The 16,887-nt window shown below is 47.4% G+C and overlaps 1 protein-coding gene and 1 long non-coding RNA gene across 4 annotated transcripts; one reads left to right on the top strand and one right to left on the bottom strand.

The window, feature by feature from the left end:
* The first annotated feature begins 31 nt into the window (after window positions 1-31).
* Window positions 32-16,133, top strand: LOC140696479 (uncharacterized). Of its 3 annotated transcripts, none has more exons than XR_012072886.1 (5): window positions 32-306; window positions 789-851; window positions 10,728-10,859; window positions 12,882-13,033; window positions 15,041-16,133. It is a non-coding gene; the product is annotated as an uncharacterized lncRNA (long non-coding RNA). The 3 variants fall into 3 exon arrangements; XR_012072884.1 differs by having other exon boundaries at window positions 12,832-13,033; XR_012072885.1 differs by having other exon boundaries at window positions 789-987; window positions 12,832-13,033.
* LOC102531296 (tubulin alpha-1D chain) lies at window positions 6,050-11,480 on the bottom strand. The gene is made up of 4 exons (XM_006207228.4): window positions 11,353-11,480; window positions 8,110-8,332; window positions 7,638-7,786; window positions 6,050-7,083 (listed from the first exon to the last, which is right to left on the bottom strand). The coding sequence occupies exons 1-4, from the start codon at window positions 11,353-11,355 to the stop codon at window positions 6,100-6,102; spliced, it is 1,359 nt and encodes a 452-aa protein (XP_006207290.1). The 5' UTR covers window positions 11,356-11,480; the 3' UTR covers window positions 6,050-6,099.
* Window positions 16,134-16,887: the final 754 nt, after the last annotated feature.

The raw sequence follows: 16,887 nt of genomic DNA, 5'->3' as shown, positions 1-16,887 counted from the left end.
CCGGGAGATAGGGGCGGAGCCGGCTATTTTGGGCTTGCACCAGCGCAACGTCATCCCCAGATGGGACCTGGGAGACAGCAGCAGCCTCCATCCAAGCGTGATGCACTCGCCGGCAAACAAGCCACCCGCTCCCTGGCCCCTCTGTGGTTTTCCTATAGACAGGCTTCATGACCGATGGTTACTCACCCGAAGACAATCACCACCTCATGGACTCACAGACTCCCCTGTGGGTCCAAACCCTCCTCTCTTCTTCAGATCCCTGCTCCAGCTCCAGGTCCTCAAAAGAAGCTGCCCAGACTTTCCTGAGTAGGTCCGACCGGCCTCTCATAGCATCTCGAGGCATCCTTCCTCACACTTGTCAGAGCAACAAATTGCCATTTATTTGTTTGATTATTTGATTGACATTCACCTCCACCACTAGGATGTAAATTCTGTAGGACAGAGATTGTGTCTTTTTTTCACTAGAATATTAGGACAGTAGTGGGTTTCAAAAATATCTATTGGATGATTAAATAATGAACAGATGGCAATATGTTAACAGTTTTGACACATTTTGGGGAGGTGGGGTTAAAGAGAAAAAGGAAAAACAAAACAAAACCAAAAAGGAATAGAAAATTCCCCAGATTTGACGTTTTTCTTTCTAAACTGATTCTGAGTTAACCTCTTCCACCTCAAAGTGATCCCTGGGTTCAGGCCTCATGGGAAATTTAGAGAACTTTCCAGAACTGTTTCCTGCTTGATATCTGGGCCAATCCATAAGCATTAGCTGAGCATCGTCTTTATTGTAGATGCTGCCAGGATGTAAAAAGAAGACTATGGCCCAATCCCTGCCTTCACAGAGCTGCAACTTGGTAAGATACCAGCCCATCAGTATAGCACACTGGGAAACCCCAAGGCTTTGGAAACAGACAGACCTGGGTTTGCAACCTGGTACTACCGTGTGACAGGAAAACCTCTGAGGACTCAGTTTTTCCTCCCTAAATACAGGTAATGCCTAAGGCTGTTTGAAAATCAAATGAGGTGTGCTACATAGTAGGTCTTAGTACAAATCCTCTCTGGCATCATGACTGCCCCAAGCAATAATGATTATGCAAATACAGCAGAGTGTTTCAGGCTGGGTGACCCAGAAATGCTTCACCAAAAGGAAAGGCTTGAGACAGACATGAGACAAGAGCGTGGTATGAGTTTGTCCAGTTTTCCTAGCTGCTTGCAGTCTAGGAGCCTCTTACCTACCTACATCTGGCAAATTCCCATTGCGTAGGCTTTGATGGGAGGCAGGCCACTACCTGCCACAAAATCCAACCCTCGCTTTCCCAGACATCCTAGCTCTAAGGGGGGCAGGCAAAAGCTGGACATTCTGCCAGCTGAAAGCTCCAACTGGGATTTTGAATCTGGAGCAAGTCAGAGAGAAGCTGGGGCAGTTGAGAATTCATTTCTGCAGTGGTGGCAGCAGAGCCAGCAGCGGCCTCTACTGTCTGGAGGAGGAAATGTCAGCCTCAGTGCCTGAGTGGGAAGAGGCCCCACTGCAGTGGGTGGAGGGGACAGGGGTTTTTTAGGCCCTGACCTTGACTGTGGTGCTGGTTGCCCAGCTTCTCATGGTATCTACCTGTTTGTGGAGCCTTGCTTGACAGCCCTCATATTGATTCTGTATGCTAACCAGGATCTCTCCAACTTGAGTGTGTGTGTTTCCTTTTCTTTTTTTATTTTGCCAGAGTTAGTTTCTGCTGTTTCCAACAGAAGTCCTGACTGACCTTGGTATAAGATGAAAAATAGGTTAGGTTGGGTCACTCCTAAATCTTCTAAATCTCTATCTTTTGTCTTATTTCTCTTATCTCAACAGACATTGGTCTAGCACCTACCATGTATGTGGTATTAAGAATAGGAATACAAAGAGGTTTAAGTTATAGTCCCTGTACCCAGGGAGATGAAAATCACATTGGGACACAGACAAAGGAACAAGTGAAAGAAATTAGATGGAACACATCTAACAAACAAAGGGTTAATTCCCTTTGTTCACAAAGAATTCCAATAAATTCATAAAAGACAAACAATGACATTTTTTTTTAAATGGGCAAAGGGCACAGAAGAGACGATACTGGCTTTTAAACATCAGAAGATGCTCAGTCTCACTCATAGGAAAAGAATTATAAAAGAAAGCTACAACAAAATACTTTCACTCACTGGGTGATTGACAAAGATCAAAAAAAAGTTTAATATGTTGCATGGGCAAGGCTGTGGGCACAGACATTCTCATATATTGGTAGTGGGAGGGGTAATTTGGATACAGCTTCTAAAGAGAGCAATATGGAGTATATCAAAATTAAAGATGCATAGCCTTTGACCTAGTAATGCCAATTCTAATAATTCATGGTTGTACATGGATGCAAAGAAGTAGGTACAAATGTTGCAGGATTCTTTTCAATACCGAAGGATTAGACACAATCTACATACCCAATAATAGCAGACTGGTTAAATAAGCAATGGTACATTATAGAATGGAATACTATACTGTCACCAAAAATATGGAGGCATATGTATATGTAATGATACGGACTGTCTTCTAGATTTATTGTTAACCGAAAGATGTAAAAGGGTATTTAAATATGTGTGGACACATTAGTTTCTTCATAGATGTCTGGAAGAAAACACTAACCAAAAAGTGAACAATGGTGGCTGCCAAGAGAGGAACAAATGAAGGGGACTTATTTTCACTGCAGAGATTTATTTTTGCTCTTTGTAAACCTCTTTGATCCCTTTTGAATTCCAAAGCATGTGCACATAATAACTGGTCAAATACATACATAATCTTTTAAAAGCTAGCTAGGGGAATAGGATATCAGCAAGAAATTAAATGTTACGGTCCAAGGCAGTCCATGCCTAGTACTAAGTGAGTGATGGAGACAGCCAGTAGGGGCGAGAATCTAGAGGTAGGAGAGGTCTCCAGGGCTGGATAGGTCTGGGTAACTGTGACCTAAGCTGGGAAGAATGGCAACATTGAGGCAAGCAGGGGGAGGTGGCGTCCCTGAAGGAGGCAATGCAGCTTTGGAGGCAGGCGTGTTCCTGACACATCAGAGGCGAGGGAATAAATGTACTGGGTGGAATCCAAGGTTGGGGAACTGTCTCTTCCATCTGCCTGCAGGAGGTAATTGTACCCTGGCTTTAGAAGCATCAGAGATGAAAGCATTCCCCTGCACCAAGGGAGTCCCCAGGAACCAGGCTGGGTGGTGCTTCCAGCTGCTCCATGGAGATCTGGTTTGTCACCTCCCGACACCCACACCCAGTCCAACCTAGGCCTGCCAGTGCTTGCCCAGAGTTACTAGCTGAGAGGAGATGGCCAACCAGCTGCCCAGGGTGGGTTGGCTGGTACAATACTCAGGAGGGGAGCCTGGTGACGTCTGTGGATACCCAGCCATCTTGGCAGGTGGAGACCTCACATCCCTCAGAGACCTCCCTCTTGGCTTCTCCCAAGCCCTCCCCTCACCTCCTTCGAGATGTCAGTGGAGGATGGTGCTATCAGAGGATACTGACAGCCTCAAAACTTGGCCCCAAAGACACCTCTGCCCTTGTTCAGTGTCAGAAGCTGGGTCCCTGCACCCCGTCTCACACACACACCCTCCGCTACAGTGCCTGGGCAGGGGAGTGTCAGGCACCACCCTGTCCCTGCCTTCAAGGCACCTGAGTCACTGTCTGAGCACTGGGGACCTGGAAGACCCAGAAGACATGGCACCTTGAAGGGTGCCTGGACCTGCTGCGGGCAGGAGGGGAGGACACCTGAGAAAGAGAAGGGCAACAACATAAGCTTTGACTCAGGCTGACTGAGGTTTAAATTCTGACTCTTCCACTTAACTGGCTGAGTAACTTTGTGCAAGTCACATGACTTCTCTGAGCCTCAGTCTCCCCATCGATAACATGGGAATTCACTACACAAGTCTATTTAATAACTATTGAGAATCTACTATGTGTCGGGCAGCACTGTGGGTGCTGAGTGTAGAGCAAGCCTTGTTCCCGCGGAGTGTCTAGCCCAGTGGGTGTCATAACTGTATTTACCTCAGAATTAAACAAGATAATATGGACGCAGGGCCTTGTAGACAGTATGTGCTCAACAAATGACAGCAATGTCTTGTGGTTTGAAAGGCTCCCAAAATAATCCCTCTTCCTTCCCCGAGTTTGAAGCCAGTTGAGAGAAAGACATAGGACTGAGATTTGAAAGTCAGCTGTTTTAGAGAAACAAACAAACAAACAAACAAACAAACAAACAAATTAGAGGATATAGCCTAGCTATTCAGCCAAAATGGGCTCTGAAATAGAATAGTTAAATTATCCATCTACCCCAACAACACATACACTTATACACACAATTGCAGGCCTCTGTCTTCCAGGAGCTTCCCCTGTCAGCCAGAATCCCCACTGAGGCATTGAGAATACTTGCTCTCTCTGGGCAAATCATTGAAAAATAGACGGAGGAGGCTGCTGGGCTGGGTGTGCCCATTTTCTCCCCTAAATGCCCCGCTATCCTGTTGCCTCCACTCCATCCTCTACTTACAAAATACTTGTTGAGATGAATGACAGGGACAGGAGAGGGGGACCAGATGGGGAAATGGAGGAGTCACTCCATTTCCAGTTTTACCTGAGGGCCATCCTGTGCTAGACCCAGGTACGGGTGTGTGCCGGTATGTGTTTTATTTGCCTCTTTTCTCTGAGATCCACGCCCCACCTTCCCTGCCTGGCTTTGTATATCACAGGCTGCACCTCCTTTTTCCTAGGCTCCCTCTTACCAACTAGCTGCTGTCAAGGTTCAGCCAATGGGAACCACTGACTGGAGATTCAGGAGGGGAGGAAGGGAGAAGCCAGGATATTTCTCCCCTTCTACCAAAGTCAGAGGGAACTCAGGCAGTGCTGTGTCTCCTCCATGGCTCTGAACCCTGCCAAATGCCCCTCCTTCCTTGGCCCTCTTGCTCTCTTTGGTTAGTTCCACTGTGGCTCCAACTCCCACCTAGCCACCCCACCTCCTAGGCTCTGGCATCATCATCTCATCCCTTGATTCCTCCAGTCCTAAGGTGATAGCAGCTTCCTGATGTTGCTGACTTTTGGGTTTCCGTCACAGCATCCAGTCCTGGGAATGGGACACTACAGGAAAGACAGAGGCCAGGGCAACAGTGAGCATTGCATCTCTCTGGGGCTGGGGGTAGGGTGGGGATTGCCCTAATTCCAGCACCTCCAGTGGTTAAACCATTCCTCCAGCACAACAGGCGCTACAGAAAATCCACATACAAGGATTTTAGGGGCAGCCATCTGGTTGCAAGTGGGGGCTTAAAGCTGTACATGTGGCATAGGTTTAAAGAAAGGTCATTTGTCTTTATCAAAAAGTGGTGGGTGTGATGGAGTTTACAGGGACGTAAGTCCCCCACCCCTGACTCCCAGCCATTTCCCCATTGTTGCTGCCACTGTGCCACTGCTCTGCCTTAATGCTGGCATCCTGACTCTACACACAAACCTCCTACCTGAAGGACAGGAGGGTGGGCTGGTGAGCACCAGCTACATCAACTACTCTAAAGGCACCATTTCAGATCCCCTGGCTTCACCAGGCTCTTGTGGCAGCCCTGTGCAACTCACACCAGGTTTTGTACATGGACAATTTAACAGTGCCTTACCTTCTGCCCCAGGGTTTCTCTGTTGACCCTGTAGCCCCAAGTGTGTGCAACCTGGAAGTGCAGGTGAGTTAATATCTGATGGGGTCAAGGTGTAACCAATGGAAGAATGGAGCCAGTGTGTAAGTTCCCCACCCTCACCTCCTCTCCTGCCCACTCTCCCAAGGAATGATTCTGAGATGCCATTTGTCCAGCTACATCTTCTCTAGGGTGACTTCTCCTTCCTTCTCTGCTTTTACCTGCCTTGGCTCCCATTCTGCTCCCTGGAATTGCACTGTGTAATGAAATCTGAAGTCAGATTTGCTTTCTGGGGAACCAGGGTAAGATACAGCCTTCCTATCTCTTACAAAGGAAAAGCCCTCCCCCCTCCAATGGTTTTTCCCAAGAGAAAAAGACATTTGTGAGACAGTAAGGCCACAGAACTTTATTTAGGACAGACAAGAGGATTCCCTTAGTATTCATCTCCTTCTTCCTCTTCTCCCTCCCCCTCCACACTATCCATGCCCACCTCCTCGTAATCCTTCTCCAGGGCAGCCATATCCTCCCGGGCCTCGGAGAACTCACCCTCCTCCATGCCCTCGCCCACATACCAGTGCACAAACGCCCTCTTGGCATACATCAGGTCGAACTTGTGGTCCAGGCGGGCCCAGGCCTCGGCAATGGCAGTCGTGTTGCTCAGCATGCACACGGCTCGCTGCACCTTGGCCAGGTCACCCCCAGGCACCACAGTGGGTGGCTGGTAGTTGATACCAACCTTGAAGCCTGTGGGGCACCAGTCCACGAACTGGATGGTACGCTTGGTCTTGATGGTAGCGATGGCGGCATTGACATCCTTGGGTACCACATCTCCACGGTACAGCAGGCAACAGGCCATGTACTTGCCATGACGGGGATCACACTTCACCATCTGGTTGGCAGGCTCAAAGCAGGCATTGGTGATCTCTGCCACTGACAGCTGCTCGTGGTAGGCCTTCTCTGCAGAGATGACTGGCGCATAGGTGGCCAGGGGGAAGTGGATGCGAGGGTAGGGCACCAGGTTGGTCTGGAACTCTGTCAGGTCCACGTTGAGGGCTCCGTCGAAGCGCAGGGAGGCTGTGATGGAGGAGACGATCTGACCGATGAGGCGGTTGAGGTTGGTGTAGGTGGGGCGCTCGATGTCCAGGTTGCGGCGGCAGATGTCATAGATGGCTTCGTTGTCCACCATGAAGGCACAGTCTGAGTGCTCCAGGGTGGTGTGGGTGGTCAGGATGGAGTTGTAGGGCTCGACCACAGCTGTGGACACCTGCGGGGCTGGGTAGATGGAGAATTCCAGCTTGGATTTCTTGCCATAGTCAACAGAAAGCCGCTCCATCAGGAGTGAGGTGAAGCCAGAGCCGGTGCCCCCTCCAAAGCTGTGGAAGATGAGGAATCCTTGGAGTCCTGTGCACTGGTCAGCCTAGATAGTGAAGGCAGAGAGAGTGTGGGATATGAAGCACAGCTGAAAAACAGGGAAGAACCAGCTTGTGCTGCTTCAGATTTCCCCAAAAGTTTCATAAAATCCTTGGAAGACTTCTTTTCTGAGATCAACAACCCAGGAACCTGATCCCCATCCTTGCTGGAGGCTGAAGTCGATCAGAGAGCCTTGGGCCGGCATTGTTTGGATCCCTGTTTTTCACAGGGCCTCCTGCCTACATCCCTACAATACAAAGGGATATTCTGGGAATGTTTATGGGCTCCCATAGCTTAGGAGAGCAGCCTATAAACAGGTTTGCACTCATGGCCACTCTGCCCAGCATCAGGCCAGCCGCTGTAGGAGAGAAAGAGGACACCCAGCTCCAGGCTGGAGCCCACACTCTGCCTCCCCTCCACACCAGTCCTGATTCTCTGTCTTTAAGACTTGTCCAGGAGGCTCTCCCAAGGATGGAAGTTGCCCTTCCTGATCTGGTCTTCAGACCGCTTCACAACAGGAATTCAGATTCCCTCTTCCCCAGCCCTCAGCTCTTCTCTCACCAGTTTCCGGATCCGGTCCAGCACCAGATCGATGAGCTCCTTTCCGATGGTGTAGTGACCTCGGGCATAGTTATTGGCAGCATCTTCCTTGCCAGTGATGAGTTGCTCTGGATGGAAGAGCTGGCGGTACGTGCCCGTCCGAACTTCATCTAGAGTGAGCAGAGTTTTAGGCCCCCTTCCCCTTACATCCTGGCTCCCAGAGCCCCAGGATACCCAAAAGGGGTGCAGCCAACAGTACCAAGTCCTACCCTAGAGGAACCCCATTCAGACTGCTGCTATTGCCCTTTAAGTTCTTCAGTGAGGAGGAAAGAGATGTGAAATGATCTTGAGACTTTGCAGCTGAGTGACAGCAGATCAAGAATTCTAACTGGCTTCAGGAACTGGGAACCACAAACTCAGTGCTCTCCAGTTAAGGAGAAGGACTTGCTGTGGTACCTGGGACAAGGCCATGGCAGGGCTGATCATCACTCACCGATCACAGTGGGCTCCAGATCCACAAACACTGCCCGGGGCACATGTTTTCCAGCCCCAGTTTCACTAAAGAAGGTGTTGAAGGAGTCATCCCCTCCCCCGATGGTCTTGTCGCTGGGCATCTGCCCATCTGGTTGGATCCCATGTTCCAAGCAGTAGAGCTCCCAGCAGGCATTGCCAATCTGCACGCCGGCCTGCCCCACGTGGACTGAGATGCACTCACGCTGAGTGGGCAAAGGGCAGAGAGAAGCGTATAGTGTCTGGATATGATTCCTGCCTTCCTTCCTTGAGTGGTTCTCTGGCTAAGAGCAAAAGTGCCTGGACTCTGCTCTCTTGGACCCACCTCCCTTGTCTAAGCATTTACTGGTGGTAAATTGAGGACCAAGAGGCACTGGCTCCTGGAACTGTGCCAAAACCCTCAGGGGAAGCAGAAGATGTAGCTGGTTCTGATTATAGAGTCTTGCTCAGTGACTAAGTGCTTTGAGGAACATTGAGGGGCTCAGATCAGTCTGACAGAGCAGAATAGTCAACCCACCCACGTCCAGAAAGAAATTAGGAGCCAGTGGTGAGGGAGGCAAGATCCAAGTGAAGTTTCAGGGGTCAGCGATAAGGAAGAGGTTCAGAAAAGGAGAAAGGACTCTGGATTCATGTTACAGCTAGAAATGCCAGTGAGGAAGGGAAAGTGGGCCTGGAGTGGCTGTGCACCTGCTGTTCTTTCCTCTCAGGTGTGCGTGGTTCTGGAGTGGAGTGGGGCTGGGAAGAAAGTTCTTCCCAACATGATTCAAGGATAGTAGCCAAAGAACTCTTGGCCCCTGAAGCAGGACTGGGATAACCTGCTTAGTCCTAGAGAAGAGGAAGCACGTTGCCCTTCCTGGGAAGCCCCGTGAACATCAAAAAGACTTGACCCTCTTGCTTTCATCATTTGTTGAGCCTCAACTATGTGTCTGATGTTGTGTGGACACTGGGGATACATACACATAATACCCTGTTCCTGCGCTTAAGAAACTCTCTATCTAGGGAAAGGAGAGTTTCATATGTTAACAGACATGTGACAGTGTGGTAAGTGGGATCCCAGAGTGTGTCTCCCTGCTCTGCTTGAGAAGTATTTATGGCAGACCTTAAAAACAAAACGAACACATCCATCAAATTTCCCCCAAACTCTAAGGCTTAACCATGTGGAGAAATGTGAATTCTCACACAGCTGGTAGCAGCCTAAAGTGATGTATCTCTTTAGGAGAGTGATTTGGCAATATCAGGAAAGAAGAAGATGCTCTTGCTCTAGAGAAATTCTCACACAGGGAACCAAGAAAACATGTGCAAGAACAGTCACAGCACTGTAGCAACAGAAGCCAGTTAAATGTCCTCCTCCAACAGGAGAAAATGGATCAAAAATGATCTGGAAGTAGAAGTGGATGAATACAAGAAAGAATCTTAACTAAAAAGATTCTTATCAAAAAAAAAGCCTATTAAGAATACTCATACGATGCCATTTACATAAATCTTTAACTTATAAAATGATACTATGCATCATTTACAGATACATTTTTGTATTTGCTATAAAAATAAAGAAAGCACAGGAAAATATTAACATTCAGTTTGGAATAATGGTTCTCTCTGGTAGAGGAGGGAGATGACTGCAATCGGAAAAAGATTCTACTTTTAAGAAATAGAAAGTGTTTAAGGCTGGGTAGCAGGTATTCATTATATTATCCTTTATACTTTTTTGCATGTCTGAAATATTTCATAATTTTTAATGTGGATGCTTTCCCCATAAATTTAATACTTCACTGACTTTGTAAATATGACAAAAGGGCCTTGACTTCTTTGGATTTTTAGATGACTGGGATTAATACATAAACCATCTGTATCCCAGCCCCATTACTTCTCTACTTGACTTGAGCAAGAGTCTTATCCTCTCTGTGGGTGTCCTTTCCCCTGAAATGGGGTGATAACAAGAGGTTCCTCCTAGAATTACTCTGAGGATTAAACGAAAGAATGTATGCAAGTTGCCTGACTCACTGCATGACACACAGTAAGATGCTCCATTCCTGTTGGGTCGCCTAACAAATTCCCCATCCCCCAAGCCCTAGTGTTATAGTAAGAGAAAGGGATTTAAGGACAAAGGGCTCCAGAAATTCCCAAGTCCAGGAGAGAGGGCTGACTCGGCTCACCAATCACCTAGCGAGGTCAGCCCACCACTGCACCTCAGAGCCTGCCCAGGCTCTGTGTACAAAGTCAGACACCATCCTGGGCCCCACAACTGCTGGCCCACCAGGGCGTCTCTGACCTGGGGTATGCCTCAGATGCTGGAAACAATGCCCCTTATTCTGGGTTTGGGCAAATAACTCAGCCCCTGCAATCACACAGACTTGGCCTCAAACCCCCATCCCTCTAGGATCTTGGATAAGTTTCTTCACCTCAGTTGCTCTGATTCCCTTTTCTGGACTATGAAAATAGTATAATCTCATACGCAGCAGGCTTTGTCATTAGGTTGTTTAGTTCCATATATTAAGCATTAATTAGGCACCAGGCACTGTGCTAAGGGCTGCACTTACATTATCTCATTTAATCTTCACGACAACCCCCTTAGGTAGGTGTTTCTGTTACCCCATTTTACAGATGAAGAAACTGACTCTCTGGTCAAGCAACTGGCTCAAGGTCATGAGTAAAACCAGGAACATTCAGAGAGGGGACAGCCTGGCTGCAACCATGCTCATAACCGCTCTTCTTTCCTGCCTGGTGGCAAAACAGGTAAAGATATCAGATGAGCCCCCCGCACAACCAGCTCTCAATAGTTGGGAGCACCCTCCTCCTCCTCCCCTCCTCCCTCTCCCCAGTGATATGTAACTGAAATAAGGGGGTCAAACCAAGGCACAGCAGAAGAACAGGGCTATGAAGTCGTGTCCCTACAGCTGGGAGGTGGAACCAGAGGCCAATAGGGGCCCAAGGTTTGCAGGAAAGCACCTGCACTTTCTGCTCCTGTCCTGCTCACCCTACTCTCCCTACCCCTAAATTCAGAGCCCTTCAGTAGCTCTAGGCTCAGACCCATATCTTAGTTACCATCACATGTCCTTCTCCACCCCCTGAATATTCCCCCACATACCAGTACATTTGGGGGGGGCTACATTCACATCTGGAAGTCTCTGTCCCTCTCCCCCACCTCACTTGCCCACACACTGTAGTCTCATGAACATCTGGACCCATGGGACCCTCGTTATCATGCTTGGCCCTCACCCCTGCTCACCATTCTGCCTGGCTGGGGGCTGGCTGGAGTCTGTCTGTCTGTCTGTCAGCTGCGAGATGGAAGGCAGGGACAGGTCTGTGAGGGACCCACAGCCGCAGGCCTCCTTATACTCTCTGGCTTGTTCTCAGGGAGGGAATGTTGTTAGAAACGGCCCCAGGAGGGCAGGCCTGTTGACTTGGTTCCCAGGCAGCAGGCAAGCACTGGGCCCGGGCCTGGGTCCAAGCAGGGGAGCAAGGTGGGGCGGGCAGAGGAGGGGCCTGCTGGAAGCTCCACGCATCCAGGCCCCAGGGCAAAAGGTGTCTGTTGCTCAGCCTCACAACCCTGCTTCCTGGAGGCACAGCTTGGCCCTCGCAGGTGGGAGAGGATTTAGAAATCAAGCCTCCTGAGCTCTAGCACCACCCCCACCCCCAGTGTGGGTGAGGATTGGAAGTAAAGGTGGGCATGGGGTGCTAAGGAGAGTCTGCTGTGAACCAGAAATAATGAGTCCTCGGGCAAGAGATCGACAGGAGGCCTCCTGGGTGGAAACTCAGAATATCATAGAACAGCGGAAACTAGAGATCAGCTTTAGCCCCATCTTCTTTTGCCTCAGTCTTCTCGTCTGTATTGTGAGATTAAACAAGATAAACTTTCTTAGGTGCTTAGTCTAGAATTGATGTTGTTCTCCATGGGCAAAACAAGATGCTGAGCAGAGGCTCAGGGCTTTACTAAGTGTGTCTCCCTGTTCCAGTGCAGGTCTTTGCTGGTCTAGCCTGGCCTTATTTTCTCACAGAAGGAGTCGTCTTCTGGCCTTAGAAAAAATTATGAGATAAAACTGTTACCTTCTCACATTTGTATCCTGCTGTGTAGTTCTTCAGGCAGCATCACCCCTTATCTCCTCTGAGTCCCTCAACAATTTTGTGAGGTAGGCAAGGCAGGGCCTCCACTCTCAGAGGAAGAAAAGGAAATGGAAGCCTCTTGTGTCTTGCCCAAGGTCACATGGGTGTTCATTAGCAGTGAAATTAAGATTCTTTTGGGACTCAGGTTTGGTGCTTCTCTCCTTTCCACATGGCAGAGTTTTTACAGTGTCTCCTCCTCCTCTTGTGCCTTTATTTCAGTCCTTCCCATCTTAACTTCTGTGGTCAGTTGTGCTCACTCCCTTGCATACCCCTCCACTCCCTTGCCTCCCTCTAGTTTCAGCTTCCTCATGTGACTAAATCACAACCCTGGTTAAATCCATTTCTTCACCAATTGTGCATGCATTGACCCAGTTAAACAGTGGCAGTAGAAAATCCCAGGACCATACTGACTGATCTGACTTCAAATGCATGACCACTAACCTCAAAGTGCCCCTAATGCTACCTGGAAACCACATTACATCTCTTTAGTCACACTTCCAGCGAACAGCCATGACCAGAAATAGAAATGCCAGGTTTAGCAAATAAAAGAAGTTTATCTAACAGTCCTATCCAGGAAGTAGTTGCTAATGTGAATTTTTTTCAGTCACTGTGGCAAATGGTGAGAGAGTTATTTTGAAGTTGGGGCTTTTTCAGAGCCTTTCTCATCACAGTATACCAAGGTGTGACCCAGAATTTCAAGATGGTTAACTCTGGTTTGAGCTATGGACTGAAGTCTTCTCTCTCCTACCTGAAACTAAGAGACCAAGATCCCCAGAGAGAAGACACAGTCAACCAACACTGCAAAGGTAAGGAAGCTCAGTTTACACTGGGTTGATCCATGAAGTCATAGACCTCAAGAATTACAATTCATATGGATGGATTTGGGGCCCAAAAGTCTCCTGCTAGCACTTCAACTTCTCCCAACTGATCTTCAAAGTTGGGCATCTCAGAGTCAACACAGACAACGCCAATTCTGGAAAGAAAATTATCCTCAAGGCAGGCAGAGGCAGGGGTCTTATGTAAAACAGAGTAACAAGACGGAGATTTTTGACAGCATATTAATGTATTTAAGTTATAAAATGAGAGGTAGTCAATACTCTTCATTCCTTCAATAAATACTTATCGAGTGTCTGCTATGTGCCAAGCACTGTTCCAGGTGCCAGAGATACAGTGGTGGACAAAAAGTGGTGGTTTTAAGGGGTTTACATTTTCATAGGAAGACATAATAACTAAACAAACAGTAATTTCGGGTAGTAATGAACACACAAAGAAAACAAAACAAGATAATGGCACAGAAAGAGATGGGGGGCTACCATTGAGAGGAAGCCGCTCTTGAAGAAGGTGATGTTTGAATGGAATGACAAGGAGTCAGCCACGGCAAGGTCTGGATCTTAGTGCTCCAGGCAGAGAGAATTTTGAATGCAAAGCAGCAAGCCTGGCTGTTCAGGGAAGCTGAGGATGGAGGGAGGGAGGGAGCCATGCAAGATGAGATCATGTAAAGGGGCCTGGGAGGAGAATGGCTTTTATTACATGTGCAGTGGGAGAGTTTTAAGCAAGTGTCATTGCCTACTTTGTGTTCTGTTTTAGAGAGATTATTGCAGTTGCTATGTGGAGAATGCCTTATAGGGGTTTAAGAGTAGGAGCAGGAAGCTAGTGAGGAAGTTAGGGAAGGCATCCTGAAAGGAGGGGATGGTGGCCTGGACTAGAGGGGGGATAGGGGAAGTAGCTGGGTTTGAAGTAGTTTAATAAGACATGCTAATGTAGGGTGTGCAGACCCACCCAATAGCCTTACCTGATCCCTGCCTCCATTTCTTCTTTGCTGGCATGGTCCTGATTTGGTATAATTATTCACCCTTCCACTTGTTCAAGGAAGATGGCCTTTCCCCAGACCTAGGGGTGAGTCTAGGTTAGTCTGAACCATTCGTGGTAATTCCATTCACTCCCTCCAGTGACTGGTTTAGGCATGGAGCCAGTGAGATATAAGGGAAAGTCTGCTAGGGTGCTTTAAGGAAAGGCTTTTCTCCCTGATAAAAAAAGATGCGAGAGGAAACCCTCTTTTCCTGCCTCAGGATGGTGTCATATTAGGGTATGATACTTGGAGTTGCTGCAGCCATCTTATGATCAGGAGAGAAGATGTCACCAGCCCATTGAGGATGCCAGAGCAGAAAGCTGGAAATACCAGACCTATTGATGACATCACCGAATCAAGCTTGGAACCGCCCTACACTTAGATTTCTTGCAGGATAATAAATATCCCCATTGTTTAAGCTGTTGGTTTTTAGGCTTTCCGTTACTTGAAGCCAAAACATTCTAACTAATAAAAGAGGGGAAGAAAAGAGGGAAAGAAAGAAATGCAGGGTGATTCTAGGTTTTTAACTTAAGCACTTGGGTGAAAGGTGATACTGTTTACTCAGGCTCAGAAGCCTAGGACAGAAGCAGGTTTGACAGGGAGTGTGATGAGGGTAGTATATTGAGAGTTCTACTTTGAGTGTGTTATCTTGAGATGTCTAATGGGGCTTTCAAGGTATGATGTCAAGAAGGCAAATAGTCATGTGAGCCTGAATTCAGAAGAAAGGTCCAAAATGGAGGTATACATTTGAGAGTTCTCAGCATATAGGTGATATGTCTTTCTTTTTCTTCTATTCTTGCATTACAGTCTGGAAATGTATATACTCTAGGTACCCTTTTTTGGATAACCCTAGTAATGTTATAATCACTTTTTATTAGGGACATTTAAAAATATACCCCAAAGCAGAGATAATATAATAAAACCCAATATACTCATTACCCACCTTCAACAATTGCTCCTCCAGGGAGAAAAACACGTGAAGAAAAGAGGGAGCCTGGGACTGAGCACCCTTTAGAGATAAGCCATCAAAGACCACAATGAATGAGTGGCAAGGAAAAAACCAGAAGAGGGGGCATCATCGAAGCCAAGAAAGAAGTGTTTCAACTATGAAACACTATGAAGTAAGGATCAACTGTGTCAAACACTGTTGAGTGGCTGAGAAAGATGAAGAAAGAGAGGTGTGACCTTTGGCTTTGGCAAGATGGAGGTCACTAGAAACCCTTGCAAGAACATCTCAGTGGAGCATGTGAAGCAAGCCTCAGTGAACAGTGGGGAGGAGAGAAGACACGGAGATATCCCTTTGGAAAGATGCTTCTGTGAGAAGAAGGACAGCTGGTAGATGGAATCAGTAAAGACATTTTAAACTTTGAGGACCTTGCTGCACAGCTCCAAGATGGAGGTGAGGCTCTGAGAAGAGGTTAGAAAAGATGGAGCGAGCAATGAGCAAGGAGAAGAGGGAGAGAGATCCAAAGAGAGAGTGGACACTCATGTAGGGTAGATGAGCTAAGCAATGAACTAAGCATTGGGAACAGTGAAGAAGTGCCTCATATCATCTTCTAGATTCTGTACATGTATGTGAATGTCTAACAATTTTCTATCTGGTAACGTGGACTATTACCTGTACACCTAGCCAGAGCTTATGGCCCCAATTCAGGAGATCTGTATTTATCCTGAGGAGATACATACACACTCATAGTCATGCACGTACATGCACGAGCATGCACATTCAAACACACTTGCACCATCAGAAGCAGAATCTATATTCCATCAACACACCTTGGGCAGTTTTCCCTGCACCCTCTCTTCTCCATTTCCCCTTCCAGAACACCTGCTCGGGGATTGTGAATTCCTTGCTACAGGGGCCAGGGTAACATAAATATATGATGTTGGTTGAGCATATGATATTAAATGGCAACAGGCATTGGTCTTCTGTGTCAGGGAGACTCAGAATGGTGAGGACTGGGTGAACTGAAGCAGCTTGTTGCCCATCCTAAGAGGTAGCCACCACTTGGTACATTTGTTGCTACATTGGTTTCCTATCCTGGCTGTAACAAATTGCTACAAACTTAGTAGCTTAAAACAACACAAGTTTGTTATCTTACAGTTCTGGAGATCAGAAGTCCAAAATAGGTCTTAAGGGGATTGTAATATTATGATTTATAAGAAAAATATATATTTGGTTACTTAGATGACCAAAATGTATTTCTTATATATTATTTGGTCTTTGTCCACCCCTCCTGGCTCACAGTTCCCAAAACCCTTAGTATTTCCCAAGTGTTGGCAGTGATCAAAACTTGTCTTTTCTTATGTTAATGAGGTGACTTTTGGACCCACCTAAGGATGGGGGCTGCTTGCCAGTGGAGCCAACCCAGTGATTAGAGGGGCAGATCCACTATCCCCTTCCAACCTCCTTGGAGGGGAGGGGTCTGGAAATTGAGTTCAATCACCAATGTTCAGTGATCTAATCAATCATCCCTACATAATGAAGCTTCCATTAAAAACTCAAAAGGATGTGGTTCAGAGAACTTCCAGGTTGGTGAACACATGGAGGTGATGGGAGGCTGGCATGCCTAGAGAGGGCATGGAAGCTCTGCACCATTTCTCCATACCTTTCCCTATGCATCTCTTCCATCTGACTGCTCCTAACTTATATCCTTTTATAATAAACCAGTGATCTAGTAGGTAAAATGTTCCCTGAACTCTGTGAGCCTCTCTAGCAAATTAATTGAACCCAAGGAGGAGGTGGTGGTAACCTCTAATTCATAGCCAGTCAGTCAGAAGTACAGGTAACAAGAGGAGAGTGTAAAGCTC

The sequence above is a fragment of the Vicugna pacos genome, chromosome 5 (assembly GCF_048564905.1).
Source record: "Vicugna pacos chromosome 5, VicPac4, whole genome shotgun sequence".
Lineage (NCBI taxonomy): Eukaryota > Metazoa > Chordata > Mammalia > Artiodactyla > Camelidae > Vicugna > Vicugna pacos.
Note: the sequence above shows the minus strand (reverse complement) of the source record. Positions and strands in the feature narration are given on the sequence as shown.